The sequence below is a fragment of the Morus notabilis genome, unplaced genomic scaffold (genome assembly GCF_000414095.1).
Source record: "Morus notabilis unplaced genomic scaffold, ASM41409v2 Scaffold1082, whole genome shotgun sequence".
Classification (NCBI taxonomy): domain Eukaryota; kingdom Viridiplantae; phylum Streptophyta; class Magnoliopsida; order Rosales; family Moraceae; genus Morus; species Morus notabilis.
The window spans coordinates 356866-371560 of NW_010358712.1; the positions used below are offsets into that span (position 1 = coordinate 356866).

The 14695-nt window shown below is 33.6% G+C and overlaps 4 protein-coding genes across 4 annotated transcripts; all 4 read right to left on the reverse strand.

Moving 5' to 3' along the window:
- Window positions 1-3913: 3913 nt before the first annotated feature.
- Window positions 3914-4551, reverse strand: LOC112090614 (ankyrin repeat-containing protein NPR4-like). The gene has a single exon (XM_024162335.1). It carries the CDS (start codon window positions 4549-4551, stop codon window positions 3925-3927), a length of 627 nt encoding a protein of 208 aa, XP_024018103.1. The 3' UTR covers window positions 3914-3924.
- Window positions 4552-7285: 2734 nt separating this feature from the next.
- On the reverse strand, window positions 7286-7918 carry LOC21395452 (E3 ubiquitin-protein ligase CIP8). Its single transcript, XM_010093029.1, has one exon. It carries the CDS (start codon window positions 7916-7918, stop codon window positions 7286-7288), a length of 633 nt encoding a protein of 210 aa, XP_010091331.1.
- Window positions 7919-10264: 2346 nt separating this feature from the next.
- Window positions 10265-11197, reverse strand: LOC21395453 (E3 ubiquitin-protein ligase CIP8). The gene has a single exon (XM_010093030.1). The coding sequence runs from the start codon at window positions 11195-11197 to the stop codon at window positions 10265-10267; it is 933 nt and encodes a 310-aa protein (XP_010091332.1).
- A 964-nt stretch (window positions 11198-12161) lies between these two features.
- Window positions 12162-12653, reverse strand: LOC21395454 (E3 ubiquitin-protein ligase RNF181). The gene is made up of 2 exons (XM_024162336.1): window positions 12554-12653; window positions 12162-12487 (listed from the first exon to the last, which is right to left on the reverse strand). Exons 1-2 carry the CDS (start codon window positions 12651-12653, stop codon window positions 12162-12164), a joined length of 426 nt encoding a protein of 141 aa, XP_024018104.1.
- Window positions 12654-14695: the final 2042 nt, after the last annotated feature.

Sequence of the window (14695 nt, forward strand, 5' to 3'; positions counted from 1 at the left end):
TCGAATCGGTTAAATGAATGAGGTCTTTATATCATTCTTTTGGTACGAGGATTCAAATCATGGTGATTCTAATCATGATTCTAAAATCATAATCATTATTCATGATTTTGGGTTCAAATCATGATTCTGAAATTATGATTCAAAATTAAGAGTTTGAATCACCTTGAATCAAAAGGGATGTGGTTTTAGAATCATGAGTGATTCTGGTTTAAAACATCACATCAGATTCTGAATCATGATTTATAATCATTCAAATCATGATTCAGAATCACTGTAAATGAACATTAATTCTAAACTAGGATCCATAATCATGATTCTAGATTTATCTATTAAATGAACCCTCAATCTAACAGTGCTCATAATTTTACCATACCAGTAGGGACAAAAAAACGCCCTACCGTAGACTTTCTCTTTTTGTTTTCTTTTTTTTTGCTAGTCCTTTTTTTTTCCTTGTACGTTCTTATTTTTTTTCCTTGTGTAATTTTAAACACAACTTTAAACTTGTCATTTCTTTCTTACATGTGTGCCGTATTTTATTGAATTTTATTGTTGTATTGGAATTCTGTTTTATACAATTAAGTATTTGGTTTTCTATCAGATTCGGATGTTATATTATATTAAATTTTTTTAGTGTATAACATTCCAAAAGCAACTAAGAGCTTTTTACTTGTTTCCTTCATCTTTTTAACGCAAAGTTTAAAATTGTCATTCTTTCCTATTCTATTTACTAAAGACGCGCGTTTGGTGTGCCATATTTTTTTTTTTTTAAAAATGGGTTATTTCATTTTTATATCCTGTATTACATCCACCACTATAAAAATAGGAGATAAGACCGTCGTTAAAAGATATAATGAGAGTTTAATAAACTGTAATTATATCTAGAGTTATTAAATGTCTAAAACATGATAAATCTAACGCCAAAAATACTTAAATACACAGAAAATTCTAAAATCCAAACAAAAAAAAAACTTAATTTCAAAGAAAAGAAATCTGAAAAGATTATAAAAGCACTCCAATTTCAGTGGTCAAAGTGTGGTGGTGGATATGATGGTACGGTCACGACGGACGATGTATGGGTATGGCTATAAGGATTGTAGAGGCGGCTGGTTGAGAGAATGAGGGGTGTGTATTAACAGGATTGATCAAGAATATAGAAGAGATGAGATTTTGGAGAAAATCTTTTAAGTGTTGCGGAAGAATGAGAGAGAGAGAGAGAGAGTTAGGTTGTTTAGAAGAAAGAGAGCACTTAGGAGAGATAATGGGGGGATTTAAATGAAAAAAAAAAAAAAAAAAAAAAAACTTAGAGTTTGTGAGAGAGCTCCAAGTTAAAAAAGAGATTAAAACTTTAAAAATTTTTGGAAAATAAATGAACAGAAAAAAGTCCGCTTTCTTTTTTCAGAAACTTTTTGGCATTAGAGATGGTTTTCAAGAAACTCGTTATCTGTTGTGCACGTACAAATTTTCAAAACACGAAAGTCTTCACGGTGCCTTTTTTTAACACATTAGAAGGCAATTTTTTTTATAAAATATTATTAAATAGGCACCGTCTAATCTCCTATTTGTAAAATTATACCTTCTATTTTAGACTATTTTAAATTTCAACATTCAAGTTTCAAAATTGTCCTAAATTCATACGTTTTTCTTGGTTAATGATCAATTTGACAACAAAAAGCCTTGAGCACCCTAAAGGAACAAAATAAAAAATTCAAAAATGTGGAGAACATTTTTTGGTAAATCTCATAGTCCAATACAATCTTTGATCGAAAAAAGGGAAGGATTTAGCATGACTTTGAAATTTGAAGGCTATACAAATCTGGTATAATAACCTAAAAAAAAAATCAAAGTTATGAGAGAAAGCTTTCGAATTTTATCATTATATTTGAATTATAGTTTATATAATTAGGTGCTTGGTTATATGTCATACAGTGTTACCTTGAACCATTGTAGTTCTCTCTGCATTTGTAGAGCTGCGCCTCTTGGGATGAGATTGAGTATTTTTGAAGATGGTATTGATGCTGCCTTGTGTAACAAGTTATTGCGAGTGTCCAATTCATAATAGTTCGTCCTAATGCCCACACGGGGGATCTGTTAAGAGAATCCACAATAATCGCGAGACCTGGCGAACGCTCGAGCAAATGGATGGAGATATCTGTAGTGTTACATAATATTAATATGAATATATATAAAAGAGTTCACAGATTTTACAAAACTGATTATAAAAAACATACATACATACATATATATATATATATATATATAATAAAAAGAAAAACAAAGGAAAGAAAAAGGAAAGAGCCAGACTTCGTTTCAAAAACCTTGGTACTGTACGTTTATATGAGCGAGCATAGTCCAAGGTCATATACACTATACGTTTCCTGACAGAACCATTAGACTATCCAGATATATATTTGTTTTATGTAGAATCCTTACCAAAATGATTTCGGTATATACATTCGCTGATGAGGAAAGAGCCTATCTTGCCATTATCTCGCAATTTTAGATCTTCTTCTGGTGTTTCTGTATAAAGATAACGAGCCATTTCGTGAAAGTTTAAACGGACAGCAATGATAACTGGAATTTCAGAACTTCTACGCTCAATGCTAAGTAGTTTCTTGTTCTTTCTAATCAAGCATTTGGCGATGGAAATGTTTCCAATTTCTATGGCAGCTGCGAGAACTGTGAAACCATCCTTCCGTCGCGTCAGCAGGTCTTCTTCAGTCATTAATTGCACCAACTCCTCCACAATGTGCAAATGTCCATCACTCACTGCGACGTGAAGTGGAGTCTTGCCCGAAATATCGATTCTCGCTCTCACTGCATCAGGATGTTGGTGAAGATACGTCTTAGCGGTCTCCCAATTACCATGTCTGACAGCGTCAAACAGGAGCCGATGCTGTCTAAAGTTTGTGATCTCTTGATCACTCCCTGCCATTTCAATTTTTCAGCATTTATGCAAATATATATAGCTAGAGAAGGGTTAATCCCAAATTTGACCTCGTAAAATAGGATTTGTCTCACTTTCCTCTTTACAACATAAAATGGCACAAAATAGGGGTTTTGACAACATTAATGTTACATATATACTTTTTTGCTTCTGAATGTTGCATATATACTTAACTTCAAGAAAGGGAATCAAATGTAACTATCCCTTGTACCTTGCCCCCTTTCTGTTCCGCGAATGAGAGACCTTACCACATCAGAAAATTCTTTTACAATTTAATGAGTAAAGGAATCTATCCGTTTCTCTTATCTTATTGTTTCTTCTCCCATTTGTTGAAATTCTTGGTTAGCTAAGCAAGAGATTCAATCAAATCTTCCTTGTCATTTGACTTGTCATCTTCGAGTCTTCAGCTTTAAGGGAGATATGCTTTTCTCCTTTATATTTTCCTTCAAATTCATCTCGATTAAGGTTTGAAAAGAGCCCATCATTTTGGCTCCAAAAGTATTAAAAGTGGTTAAAACACCCCCTGAATGTAATGTTGTTTTATAAATGCCTTCTAAACTGTTATCACTTTTCTTAAGACAAGATTTGTCCCCAGTACTATATTTTCTTTTTCTAGGCAGTATGATAAATCTTATGTGTTGTTTTCAACGTCACATGATTTACTCTTACTTGCTCTTTGGATAGAAAAAAACATTATTCGGTCGGATTTCTTTTCACCCTGAATTGTATCTTTACACACTCTCTTCCATAAAAAATAAAAAATAAATAAAAAAAAAAGACAAGGTTGACCAATGAAAGAAGTACTTGAAAAGAACTGTACTTCAATACCTCCAGAAATAAAATCCAGTCATATATATTTGCTTTCCGAACACATCCACACAAATTCTGTTGATAACTTGACAATTCAGTAATTGTCCCCAGAATGTGGAGTACCAAGAATACATCACACACACATATGTATATAAATACAAACCTTCATCTTATTGGCGTTTGCTATCTAACCAAGGTTTAATGTTCCTCTTAAAAATACTTGGTCCATAAGTAGACATGAAGATATCAACTAACAGATGAAACTGTATCCTTATAAATGAGGCAATCGGAACACTTGCAAGTAAGCAGACGAGAAGAACAATCCATGTCTCTGGAAGCATAACGGAAACTGCAGCACAAAATGCTATCATCATGGTTGCTATTGAGAAAAATAGGGTGGAGAGGCCTATTATCATCTTTGTTGGCAAGGATTTCAAGAAATCTTCTTCTGCATAACGTGATGTGAGGATTCCTAGGAACATTAAAACTGATGTTGTTGACGCAAACAGTGAGATTGCATCTGATATAAAGAAAACCTTGAACAATTGTTTGTTCCTGAATATAGGAAAGCCCATATTTTGATCGTTACCACCAGGAACTGTGAATGCCGCAGCAAATGTGATGGTAACAATTAGAGCACCCAAAACAGAACAAGAACCTGATGTGTCCTTCATCCATTTTTCTCCTGCAATTACCAAATCCTTGTGGTTTTCTGTAAACAGTTGTTCTGGTCGAAGAAAGTCCTTGTTTGTAAATATGTGTTGCGCAGGTGTTACTATTGACCCAACCTCCTTCATTACAAAAGCATACCACTAAACAACTTATAAGAGACTTCACTACGAGATGAATAAAATAGCAATTGTACAAATCTTTAGGTTTTTTTTTTCCTTTTTATCTACCAAACAACTTAAATAAATTATTACGATTCTATACTTTCAATTTTCTATCTCTTACATATTTTCTTTCTATTCTTTGTGTTCTCTTTCGTACCAAACTAAACAACTTATAAGAGACTTCAGTACGAGATAAAGATAATTAGATGATATTTTAAGGGTAATTAGCACATATATATAGTTCATAATCTCTTTAGTAGGTGATAATTTAGTTCCTATTTTTTTAATTTTGGTAAAACGCCTCTAATCTCTTTTAAAGTGGTGCAATTAAGACCTCCCATATGTTAAAGAGGTGCAATTAAGACATCCCATATGTGGATACCCGATTTTATACTAGGCCCACTTAAGGTTTCAGGCCCAACCATGACGACTATGAGAAGTGAGAAGTGAGGTGCAATTAGAATAAGGGAAATAGTAGAAAATACGTTAATATGAAAAGCTTAAGAAAGTACATAGGCTAATTTTTAGTTATATAAATTAATAGGCCATAACTTGTCAAGTTATGGTTCATAACCAGATAAGTTATGGACAAACTTGTCAAGTTATGGTTCATAGCCAGACAAGTTATGGACAATTATGGATAATAACTTGTCAACTTATGGTTCATAACCAGACAAGTTATGGACGAAAACAGTAATTTGACCTATTTATTAACTTATGTAAACTATTGGCCTATTAATTTTAATTTATCTCAAGTCTTGGCCTATTTCTCTCTTTCTCCCTTAGAATAATTAGATGCCATACAAATAGAGATTGAAGGAGATCACACGTCTAATTCGACTCTTTTAAGGTTTAGAATTAATTCTCCGACTCCTATTAGAACTTCACAAAATTTGAAATAAGTCATTTATTCATTGGAGAGATTTTTTTTTATTATTATTATTTTTTAGAGTTATTCCTTGGAGAATTAGGTATGAAAAAAATCATTATTTGTTGGACATATTTTTAACCATCAGATTGATTCTGATTTAATCTCACGGTTAAAAACTTTGTTATAATAGTATATATGGTATTCTTTTTTCATATCCTTACCTCATTCTTAATTAACTAATTAATAATAATAAATGATAATATAATTTAAAACCAATGTGAGATCTTATATGTTGGTTAGTGATTGTACTTCATGGGATACTTGATATGGGAATCATGTATTGAACATTGTGATCGTATGGACAAAAAATTATAAGCTATATATATATATATATATGTTGAAAGTTTTCTTGGTTAATTAATTATTCTAGCTTATTTACATGAAATGCTATTTACGATTCACTAAATAACGCAAGGATTACATTAGAGAAACAGATTGTCATGCGCCCTTGTAGTGGGCATTAGTTATAACTAGTGTAAATTGTTTCTAGATTAATTTTTTGTAGATTCTCTCTGTTAATGCTTATGCCCGGTTTTATTTTATCCAAGTTATGTTTGGCTAAAATTGCTTGATCATTTTCCAACCAAATTTTTTTTGACCAAAAGATTTCCAAGAAAAAATTCTACTTCCAATTCTACTTAAAAAATAAGTTCATGTATTGAAGCTAAGCCATGGTCATAAATGTTACACTGATGTGAAATAAGGAAACAATGTCATGATGAGATGTGGCGCGACAGAATTGGTGCTAATATTGCTTTTTAGGATTTAAATTGGTGATCAATAGATCAGTAATATTGAATACTTCATGTTACCAAGCTAACTTTGTAATGTCAATCTATAGTACAATGCGCGGAAAAAAAATATTATGCCACTCCATGTTAATTCATATTTTGCAAACATTGGAGTTGCATTAATTATAGTGCAACGACGACGGATGAAATTAAACGACAGTATTAATTATAGACCTATTATTTTTTATGACTGAAAATGTTAACATATCTGATGAGTTGCAGAGCAATACATTTAATAGCGTCAATGAATCTTTGAGGAACACACTATTTCTCTTATTCCTCATCTTGAACCTTTAATTTGTGAACTTTTCAAAGAAGATCAGCTAATTACCATAAGCCAGTGTTTTAACTTATTACTAGTTTAATTAGACAAATTCAATGCTGATATTTAAGTAGCTGAAAAATTGCTGAGAAATGGAATCATTGTTTGAAAACTAATGCAGTCAAGTACTTTGCAATAATACCTTATGTAAGTAATGCTATGTAAATAATTTAGTACCCTGGACGTGTTTTGACAAGAATATATGAGTGTTTTATAACGAAAATAGTTTGCAAGGAATAATTATATATGTTATGACGTTATCGAGTGTTTTGTAACATCAAAAGCATTTAATTCAATTGGTTATTGCATCTACTAGCCACTAATGCAAGGATCAATGAAAAATTGATAATTAAGCACTATAGTGTTTGCTCCATCAAAGAAAAATAAAAATAAAAAATACTTTCTTCAATGAATGAAAAGAAAGAAACTAACTTCAATGAACTCTAACACATCAAACTACTAAAGAACTTATCATAAGAAGATAACTTGATTTATTAAATAAAAGAAAAATTACAATAAATTTAAAAAACAACAAGAAGCCCTCAAAGGCTCTAAAAAAAATGCATGATTATACATCGATAAATTAAGGTTTGCACAACTCAAGTCATAACTTGAATTGCGTAGGTAAGAAAAAACATGCCGAGCACATAGATATTACTGGCTAGGCAATTTAAATCGACAGAGAGGACAAGTATGATTGTCGTTTAGCCACTCCATAATGCAATCAACATGAAAAACATGAGAGCAAGGCAAACGAGTGAGGTGGGTCCCATTCATCACCACTTCCATGCAGATCACGCATGTCATCAAGTCTGATTCATTGCTTCTCTCGTATCTGAACTTCTCTAGAGCCTCCAATACCGATTTAGCCGCCGGAACTGATCCAAACGCCCCCGCCGCCGACTCCGAAAAACTCTGTCCTATTACTCTGTTTAACTCTCCCTGATCATCGCTTGCAAAAACAGAACCGTAATCGAAGGAGGCGTCCTCCAACATATGATCATGAACTGATGTCGCCCCCGTAATCCACAGCACGAGATCAGCCCGCAACGCCGGCTCCGAAAAGTAGCCCTGTTCAGCCGCCAAGAACAACCCCGAATCTATAACATCATTTAGATTCTGCTCCTCGCCTTCAAGAACTACGTCATCCACAGGAAAGTCGATGTCGTCGTCGTGTAATTCGTCCTCCAATGGAAATACGTCATCGTTGTCGTTGAGATTAATGTTGCGATCTTGATCATCCATAGAAGTATACATGGTGTCGTATTCCAGATTGTTGCAAGCCATTATGAGAAAGACGAGTTGTGAAAACTAGTGAGTGAGTTTAACAAGTAAAGTGGTGGTTCTTATTCTGAACAGGTGTGCTTAATTTATAATTAAATAACTTTTGGCCTAATTAGGGTTTATTATATCAAGTTTACAATTTGACGTGTATTTTCGGAAACTTGGATAGAAAGTAAAAAAAAAAGAAATAGATTAGTAGAGGACATTCCTTTTTCAAAACAAACGAGAGTACTGTAGTATTGTTGAATTTTACTCGAATTTGGCTTTTCTTTCTTGAACTAAGTCGTCAATTTACTGTGTCTTTGATACTTGAACGGAAAGCTAGGGTGAAAAATCTTCATGGAATTTTAAAAGAAAAGAATGTTGAACTTAGGAGGCATTAATGTTGTTATTAGTTGTTTAGTCTTATTCCTTGGGTGCACATATAAGTATATAAGTGGATAAGACGATGGAATCCTTTTAAAATCATTATTGTAATAGGGTTTTTTTTTAAGCATTATTATCACTCATAGCCTTAAGATTTTGGGGTCGTTCTCAGTCTGTTTTTGATCTTTAAAAGCTCCCACTTTCCTTTTTAAATTTTAAATTGTTCTCACTTAATCCTTTCTGTTGGAATTTTTGTTTAAAAATAAATAGAAAAAAAGAGAATAATACAATCACGTGGTCAATCTGTTTGAAAATCCGTCAAAAACAAACAAATAAAAAGCATATGACTACTCATAACTCCTTTTTCTTGGTCTAATTTTAATACATATTCTTACAAAAGGGTTTAAATGAGATTAATTGAAAATTTAAGGGACAACATGAGAGTTTTTAAAATTTAGAGGTAAAGTGGGAATGACATCAAAATTTAAGAGACATCAATGAAATTAATCCTTTTTTAATAAATAAAAATATTGTAATAGTTAATATGTTTTTCTTTTAAAAAGTTAATCTAAGTAAGAGAGCCTACACATCACGAATAAAATTCGTGATTTGCAACGATTAGGTGAGGCACGTGGCTAAGAGGCTGCTACGCTAACAGATGCAAAATTACTAAAAAGTCCAAACTTTCTCTTCAATTTTCCTTTTTCTTCTTTATATGCACTGCAAACTGCAGCTATTTCTCTTTTCCTTCTTTGCTTTTCCGTATCTACCATCCATCAAACTTTTAAAATGAAAATGATTATCTGATTTCGAAGAGGTTTTTCTTGTTGCCAGTTTGAAGTTTAAATTTTCCATACTGATTTGATATTTTTTCTTTTCCCCCTCCTATCGACTATTTCACGAAAATTGTTCCAAGAATAAGAAAGGTGAAAGGGGAAGAAGAATAGTAATGCGGCCATGTATACCTGCTTCCTTATATTCATCAAAAACTTTTAATGGAAAATAACAAATTCATCCAATATCTCTTTTCCTCTTCAAAAAAAAAAAAAAAAGAAAAAAAAAAAAAAACTATGTCAAGAAGAACGGGGAGACAAAATTTTTGACATTAATTAAAGGGAAAAAATAGAAGTAGAGATATCCAAGAAAGTAGAAACCTAAGAGATTGAAAATCTAAACTAGGAAACAAATAAGATAAATACAGAAAATACAAAATTACAATTATGTACAATATTCTCCAATATATAATAGCTGGTTGTGCTATTGTAGGGAGATAGTCAATGGACCATGCGAATTCCTACCAAGATTGACTAGGTTGTGCAAAAAATTTGTAAAGAACTATGAATTCAGAGCAGACATTAAAGAATGAGGTTGGAAGAATCATATGAGGGAAAAGAGAGTTGGATGGTGAAGAAAAGAAAAGAAACAACAAGTGTTTGTATAAAGAAATAGGTTAAAGAAAAAAGAAATGAAAACGATAAAATATTGCAGTGTGGAGTTGTCAATTCTCTTTCACGTCACCTATTTGTGAAATTCAAGTTTAAACTTTTCAAGATGACTAACATTTTCCTTTTAAGTAATTAGCCTAAATTTGAAAAAGAAGCCCTTGTTGGGCTGATTTGGTCAATAGAGTGTATATCTGTTATTATTTCCTCTGGCAATTTTTCATGTTTTCCATTATAAATTTGATTACTCAGATATTTTGTATTTTAATCTCTTTAGTGAAAACCAAAGCTGGTATGATGGATGGTGTGAGATCTAATCTTTTTGTTCTATTAGTTAGAGCATAAAAAACTTCATTATTGAGGTACACTTAACCTAAATAATTTGGTTTTTAAATAAAAGAGAGAAAAAAATATAATTGACAAAAATCTGATACGAGATAAAGATACATAATTAGATGGGATTCACGTAAAAAAAAAAAAGAGTTCATCCGAATGTCTACCAATACACGAAGTCCAAAACTTAAGTAAATAACAAAGCTAATTAATCTGGAATTAAAAGAGACACTGAACGCTTATTACTAGAAGGCAAACTGAAACGACAGAGAGGGCATGAGTTTGCCTTCTTTAGCCACTGCAGAATGCAATCTTCATGAAACTGATGAGCGCAAGGCATGTGTATGAGTTGGGACCCAATCATCACTTCTTCCGTGCAAATCACACACGTCATTAACTTTGACTCATCATCATGATTATGATGATCATCATGATCACTAACTTCCTCATATGTCAACCTCTCCAACGCCTCCACCACCGACTCATCCGCCGCCCCCGGCATAGATCTGGACTCGCCAAAATTCTGAAAAACCCAGCCGAATGGATCTTCATCACCATCACCATCATCATAAACTTCATCATCACCATCATTATTATCAATAACAAGTGGGAGTACTCTTGAATGTTCAGCCAACCTTTGAAACTCTTCATGTGGGACAGTCGAGCGCCTCTCAATCCATATCAATATCACAGCCCGATTGTAGACAGTATCACCGGCGCTACGTGCGGCGACCTCCGATATCCTCATCACGACCTCGTAGAGGCCACCATGCAAGGCTTCTTGTTCACGAGAGTCAAGAACGTTCCAAAACAGATTATCCACATCGTCTTCTCCCACGTCAATGGAGAACGGAATGTTTAAGTGGAATAGTAACATGCCCGTCACGGTCGCCTCCCGTTCGCCTGCGGATGCTCGTAGCGGGTCGAAGTGGTGCGAGATTTCTTGGAAAGAATTGTGTATTACTCTGATGTCCTCATCGGCGTTAGAGTCCGAACGGATTCTTTGAATGGCGCGGATGCTTAAAGTAAACCTAGGGCTTGAAAGGTTTGGGTCAAATATGGGGCTAATACACTCCTCTGCTGTGACGTATATGTTACTTTCAATTGGATGCATGTCGAAGAAGACACGTTCACCGGACATTGTTGCAAGTATTTGAAGAAGAAAGAGATAGAAAAGAATCGAGATAGGAATTGAGAAGAAGTTGAGAAACAATAGGCAGAATATGGATATTCAATATCAGTGATCAAAGTCTAAAAATAATGAACCTAAAGATGTTTATTTATTGGCACATAAGTCCTAAGAGTAATCAAACTCTGAATAGCACTATTTAAATTTAAATAAATGTGAAATAATCAGAACTCAAATATATCCTAATAGATAAATATGAATTTAAATAAATAATTTAAATCACTTTAATCCTATATTTAAATTCCTAATATGTTCTCTAGTATTAATATTATTTATGCACATATACAAATTGAAGGAAAATATACCACCGGGTACATGCGCGCGTCTACATAGAGAGAAAACTATCATAAATCTGACATATTTATGTTACGCTCTTTAATTTGTGTCTTGCTATTTATCTATTTATAACCACACATATCATAAAGGGAGTAAGTAAAAAATATGGAAAGTATCTCTTATTATTTATCAGAGAGTAAGTTATATTATTACTCAATTCATTAATATATTAGAAATATTTCATAATATTTCCAATAGGGTACTTTCTCATGTCACATCTCATGGATTTTATTCCAAATCAAATTCAGATGTTGACTTTTAGACTATGCACCATTATGAGCGCCTAAAAATCCAACACAAATTGACAGTAATAAACTTTTCTCCCCCTCTAAACGCTGCCAACAAACAAATAGTTATTTATTAAAAAAAGAAAAAAAAAAGAAAACAGTCAAATAATTGTTTTAAGCACGTTCTTTGGTTTTTAATTATAAAAAAGAAGATAACTAATGTGATTAAAAAAACGAAACGAGATATTTGAACTGGATTTGCATAGAAAGTTCATCTAAATGCATGTCTCCCTTTAATTAGCGGGGGAAAAAAATTAATCATGAAATCCAATTCATAAACAATAATAACAAAGCTAATCTGGAATTAACAAAGACGACACCAAACAATTATTAGTGGAAGGTCTGAAACGACAAAGAGGACATGAATTTGCCTTGTTTAGCCACTGCAGAATGCAATCTTCATGAAACTGATGAGAGCAAGGCATGCGTATGAGTTGGGACCCAATCATCACTTCTTCCGTGCAAATCACACACGTCATTAACTTTGACTCATCATCATGATTATGATGATCATCATGATCAGTACTACCTCCCTCGTATATCAACCTCTCCAATTCTTCAACAGCCGACTGCACCGATTCAGACTGCTCCCCCGTCTCCGCCGCCGCCAAGTCAAACTCTGAATTATGATCTCAACCATTATTATGATTACAATTTTGATCATTATCATTATCATTAGTCATACCACGTACTATTGTGTGCTTCTCAATCCTAATTACCGTCTCAGCCTGCCTATCTCCCGCCGCCGCCGCCGCAACACGAGCAGCGGCTTCCGATATCCTCATAACGACGTCGTTGAGGCCGCGCAAGGTTCTAGATCATGTCGATCTATAACTTCTGCCGATGATTCGAAAATTTCAAGCTCCTTCCAATGCAGACAATTACGATTCCGACGGTTAAAGGCAAATGGGATCCGTATGTCCGACAACATTCTTGCCACCGCCGCCTCGCATTCGCCGACGGACTTCAATAATCTGCCGAATGGCTGATGAATTTCGTCGCGAGTGTAGTACCATCTGACGGCGTGTTCCGTCGGAGTAGTACTAATTTCTGAGCGGATTCTGTGAACAACACGGAACACAAAAGCAGAGCAAGAATGGCGAAGATTTCGGTGGACTAAATAATCTGTAGTGTTCTTTATGGTGACGTATTTGTGATTTTCTAAGGGATGGAGATTTTCTGTACCAGTCATTACTCTTATTGTTTTTTATTTTATTTTATTTTTTTTGGTTGGCGTCTTTATAAACTCTTAAATAGAGAGATTCACGGTAATTAGTTATAAGGTTGCTAAGATTTAATTTGATTTGATTTCTAATTTGATTTAAGGTAAAAGATAGTACTATTGTTATTGTTAATTTCTTTCATTGGACCCCTATAATTATTTGATTTCTTTAAGGATTAGAATCTCATGAGACAGCTCCATTTAGGACTTTATAAAATTTGAAATAGTTAATCATTTATTGTTTTCTTTTTTAGTAAATTATTAGTTATATATTCTTTTTTAGAGTAACTTTCCTCCATTTTCTCAATTAACAAAACGAAATTTTTTATAGCGTTCTAATTTTTTTAGGTCCGCAAATGTCCCAACAGCAATGTCGAAAAAAAAAATATATATATATATATATATAATTACTTCAACTACTAGTACTTATATATATGTCGGTAACGAGTGTTTTGTTACATTTCAATTCTCTCTCCTTTCTCTCTCTTCCGTGCGTCCCCTCCCTCCCGCCGGCTCTCTCTCCTCTCTCCTTCTCCAACGATCCACTCTCTCTCAAACCGACGATGTCCTGCAGATTTCTTCAGCTAAGATCGTTGATCTTTGCAAGCCAAGATATCGCCATCACGACGGTCTTACTGGCTTAGCCTTGCGATGAGAAACCTAACGGCGGCCATCGCAGTCAAGTTCGGCCGTTCGTGAGCTTTACCGTTCTTCTCCGACGGCGGTGGCTGTAGGAAATTTGTGTTTTGTTTCAGTGTTGAAACATTTTTCCAAAAGTTTCATATTCTGTGCCATGGTTTTTGGCATTGAAAAAGTTCGTAATTTTGTGAATTTTTGTGATTTATGTATGGTTTTTGGGCACCTTTTGCGATTTGCGATTGTTCTGGTTAGAGAGAAGGGGGTGGGGGGATGATATGCGGGTGCTATTCGAAGAGAGAGAATATGAGAAGGGAGAGAGAGAAAGAGGTGTCAGGTGTTCAAATGTTCAAAGGTCATGATTTCCTGCAGTCAATTTTTGCAATAGCTAGAGAAAGGAAGTTTGTTAACAAGAAATTAAAGAAGATTGTTAAAAAACTAATACATACATATAAAATGTTAATTAAGAGAAACAAGTGGATACTCACCATCATCTACCCATCGTTGCCAAAATCTTAACTGGCTTCTAGTAGCGAAGACGGATTTGGTTGCAGAACATGCTAAAGACTGCACGGGGAGTCTGTTATAATTATCCACAGTAATTGCCAGACCTGGGCAACGCCCGAACAAATGGATGGGGATATCTGTAGTGTTATAGTATTTCAATACGAATATATATATATATATATATATATATATTAAAGAACTTGATAGATTAATGAAATTATGGCTTAGCCTTTTTCATTGAATGGTAATGAATATATATACACTCAGTCAAAGAATCTAACGTACCAAATTAATCTCCTACAAACTAGGAAATACAACAAACTTAGAATATAATCCTAGATTTTAAATTATAGTTAGTTACACGTATCCTTATCATATATATATAAGAGTTCACAGATTTTACAAAACCTCATTATAGAAGAAAATAAAATATGATAAAAAAAAACAAAGGAGAGAAAAGGG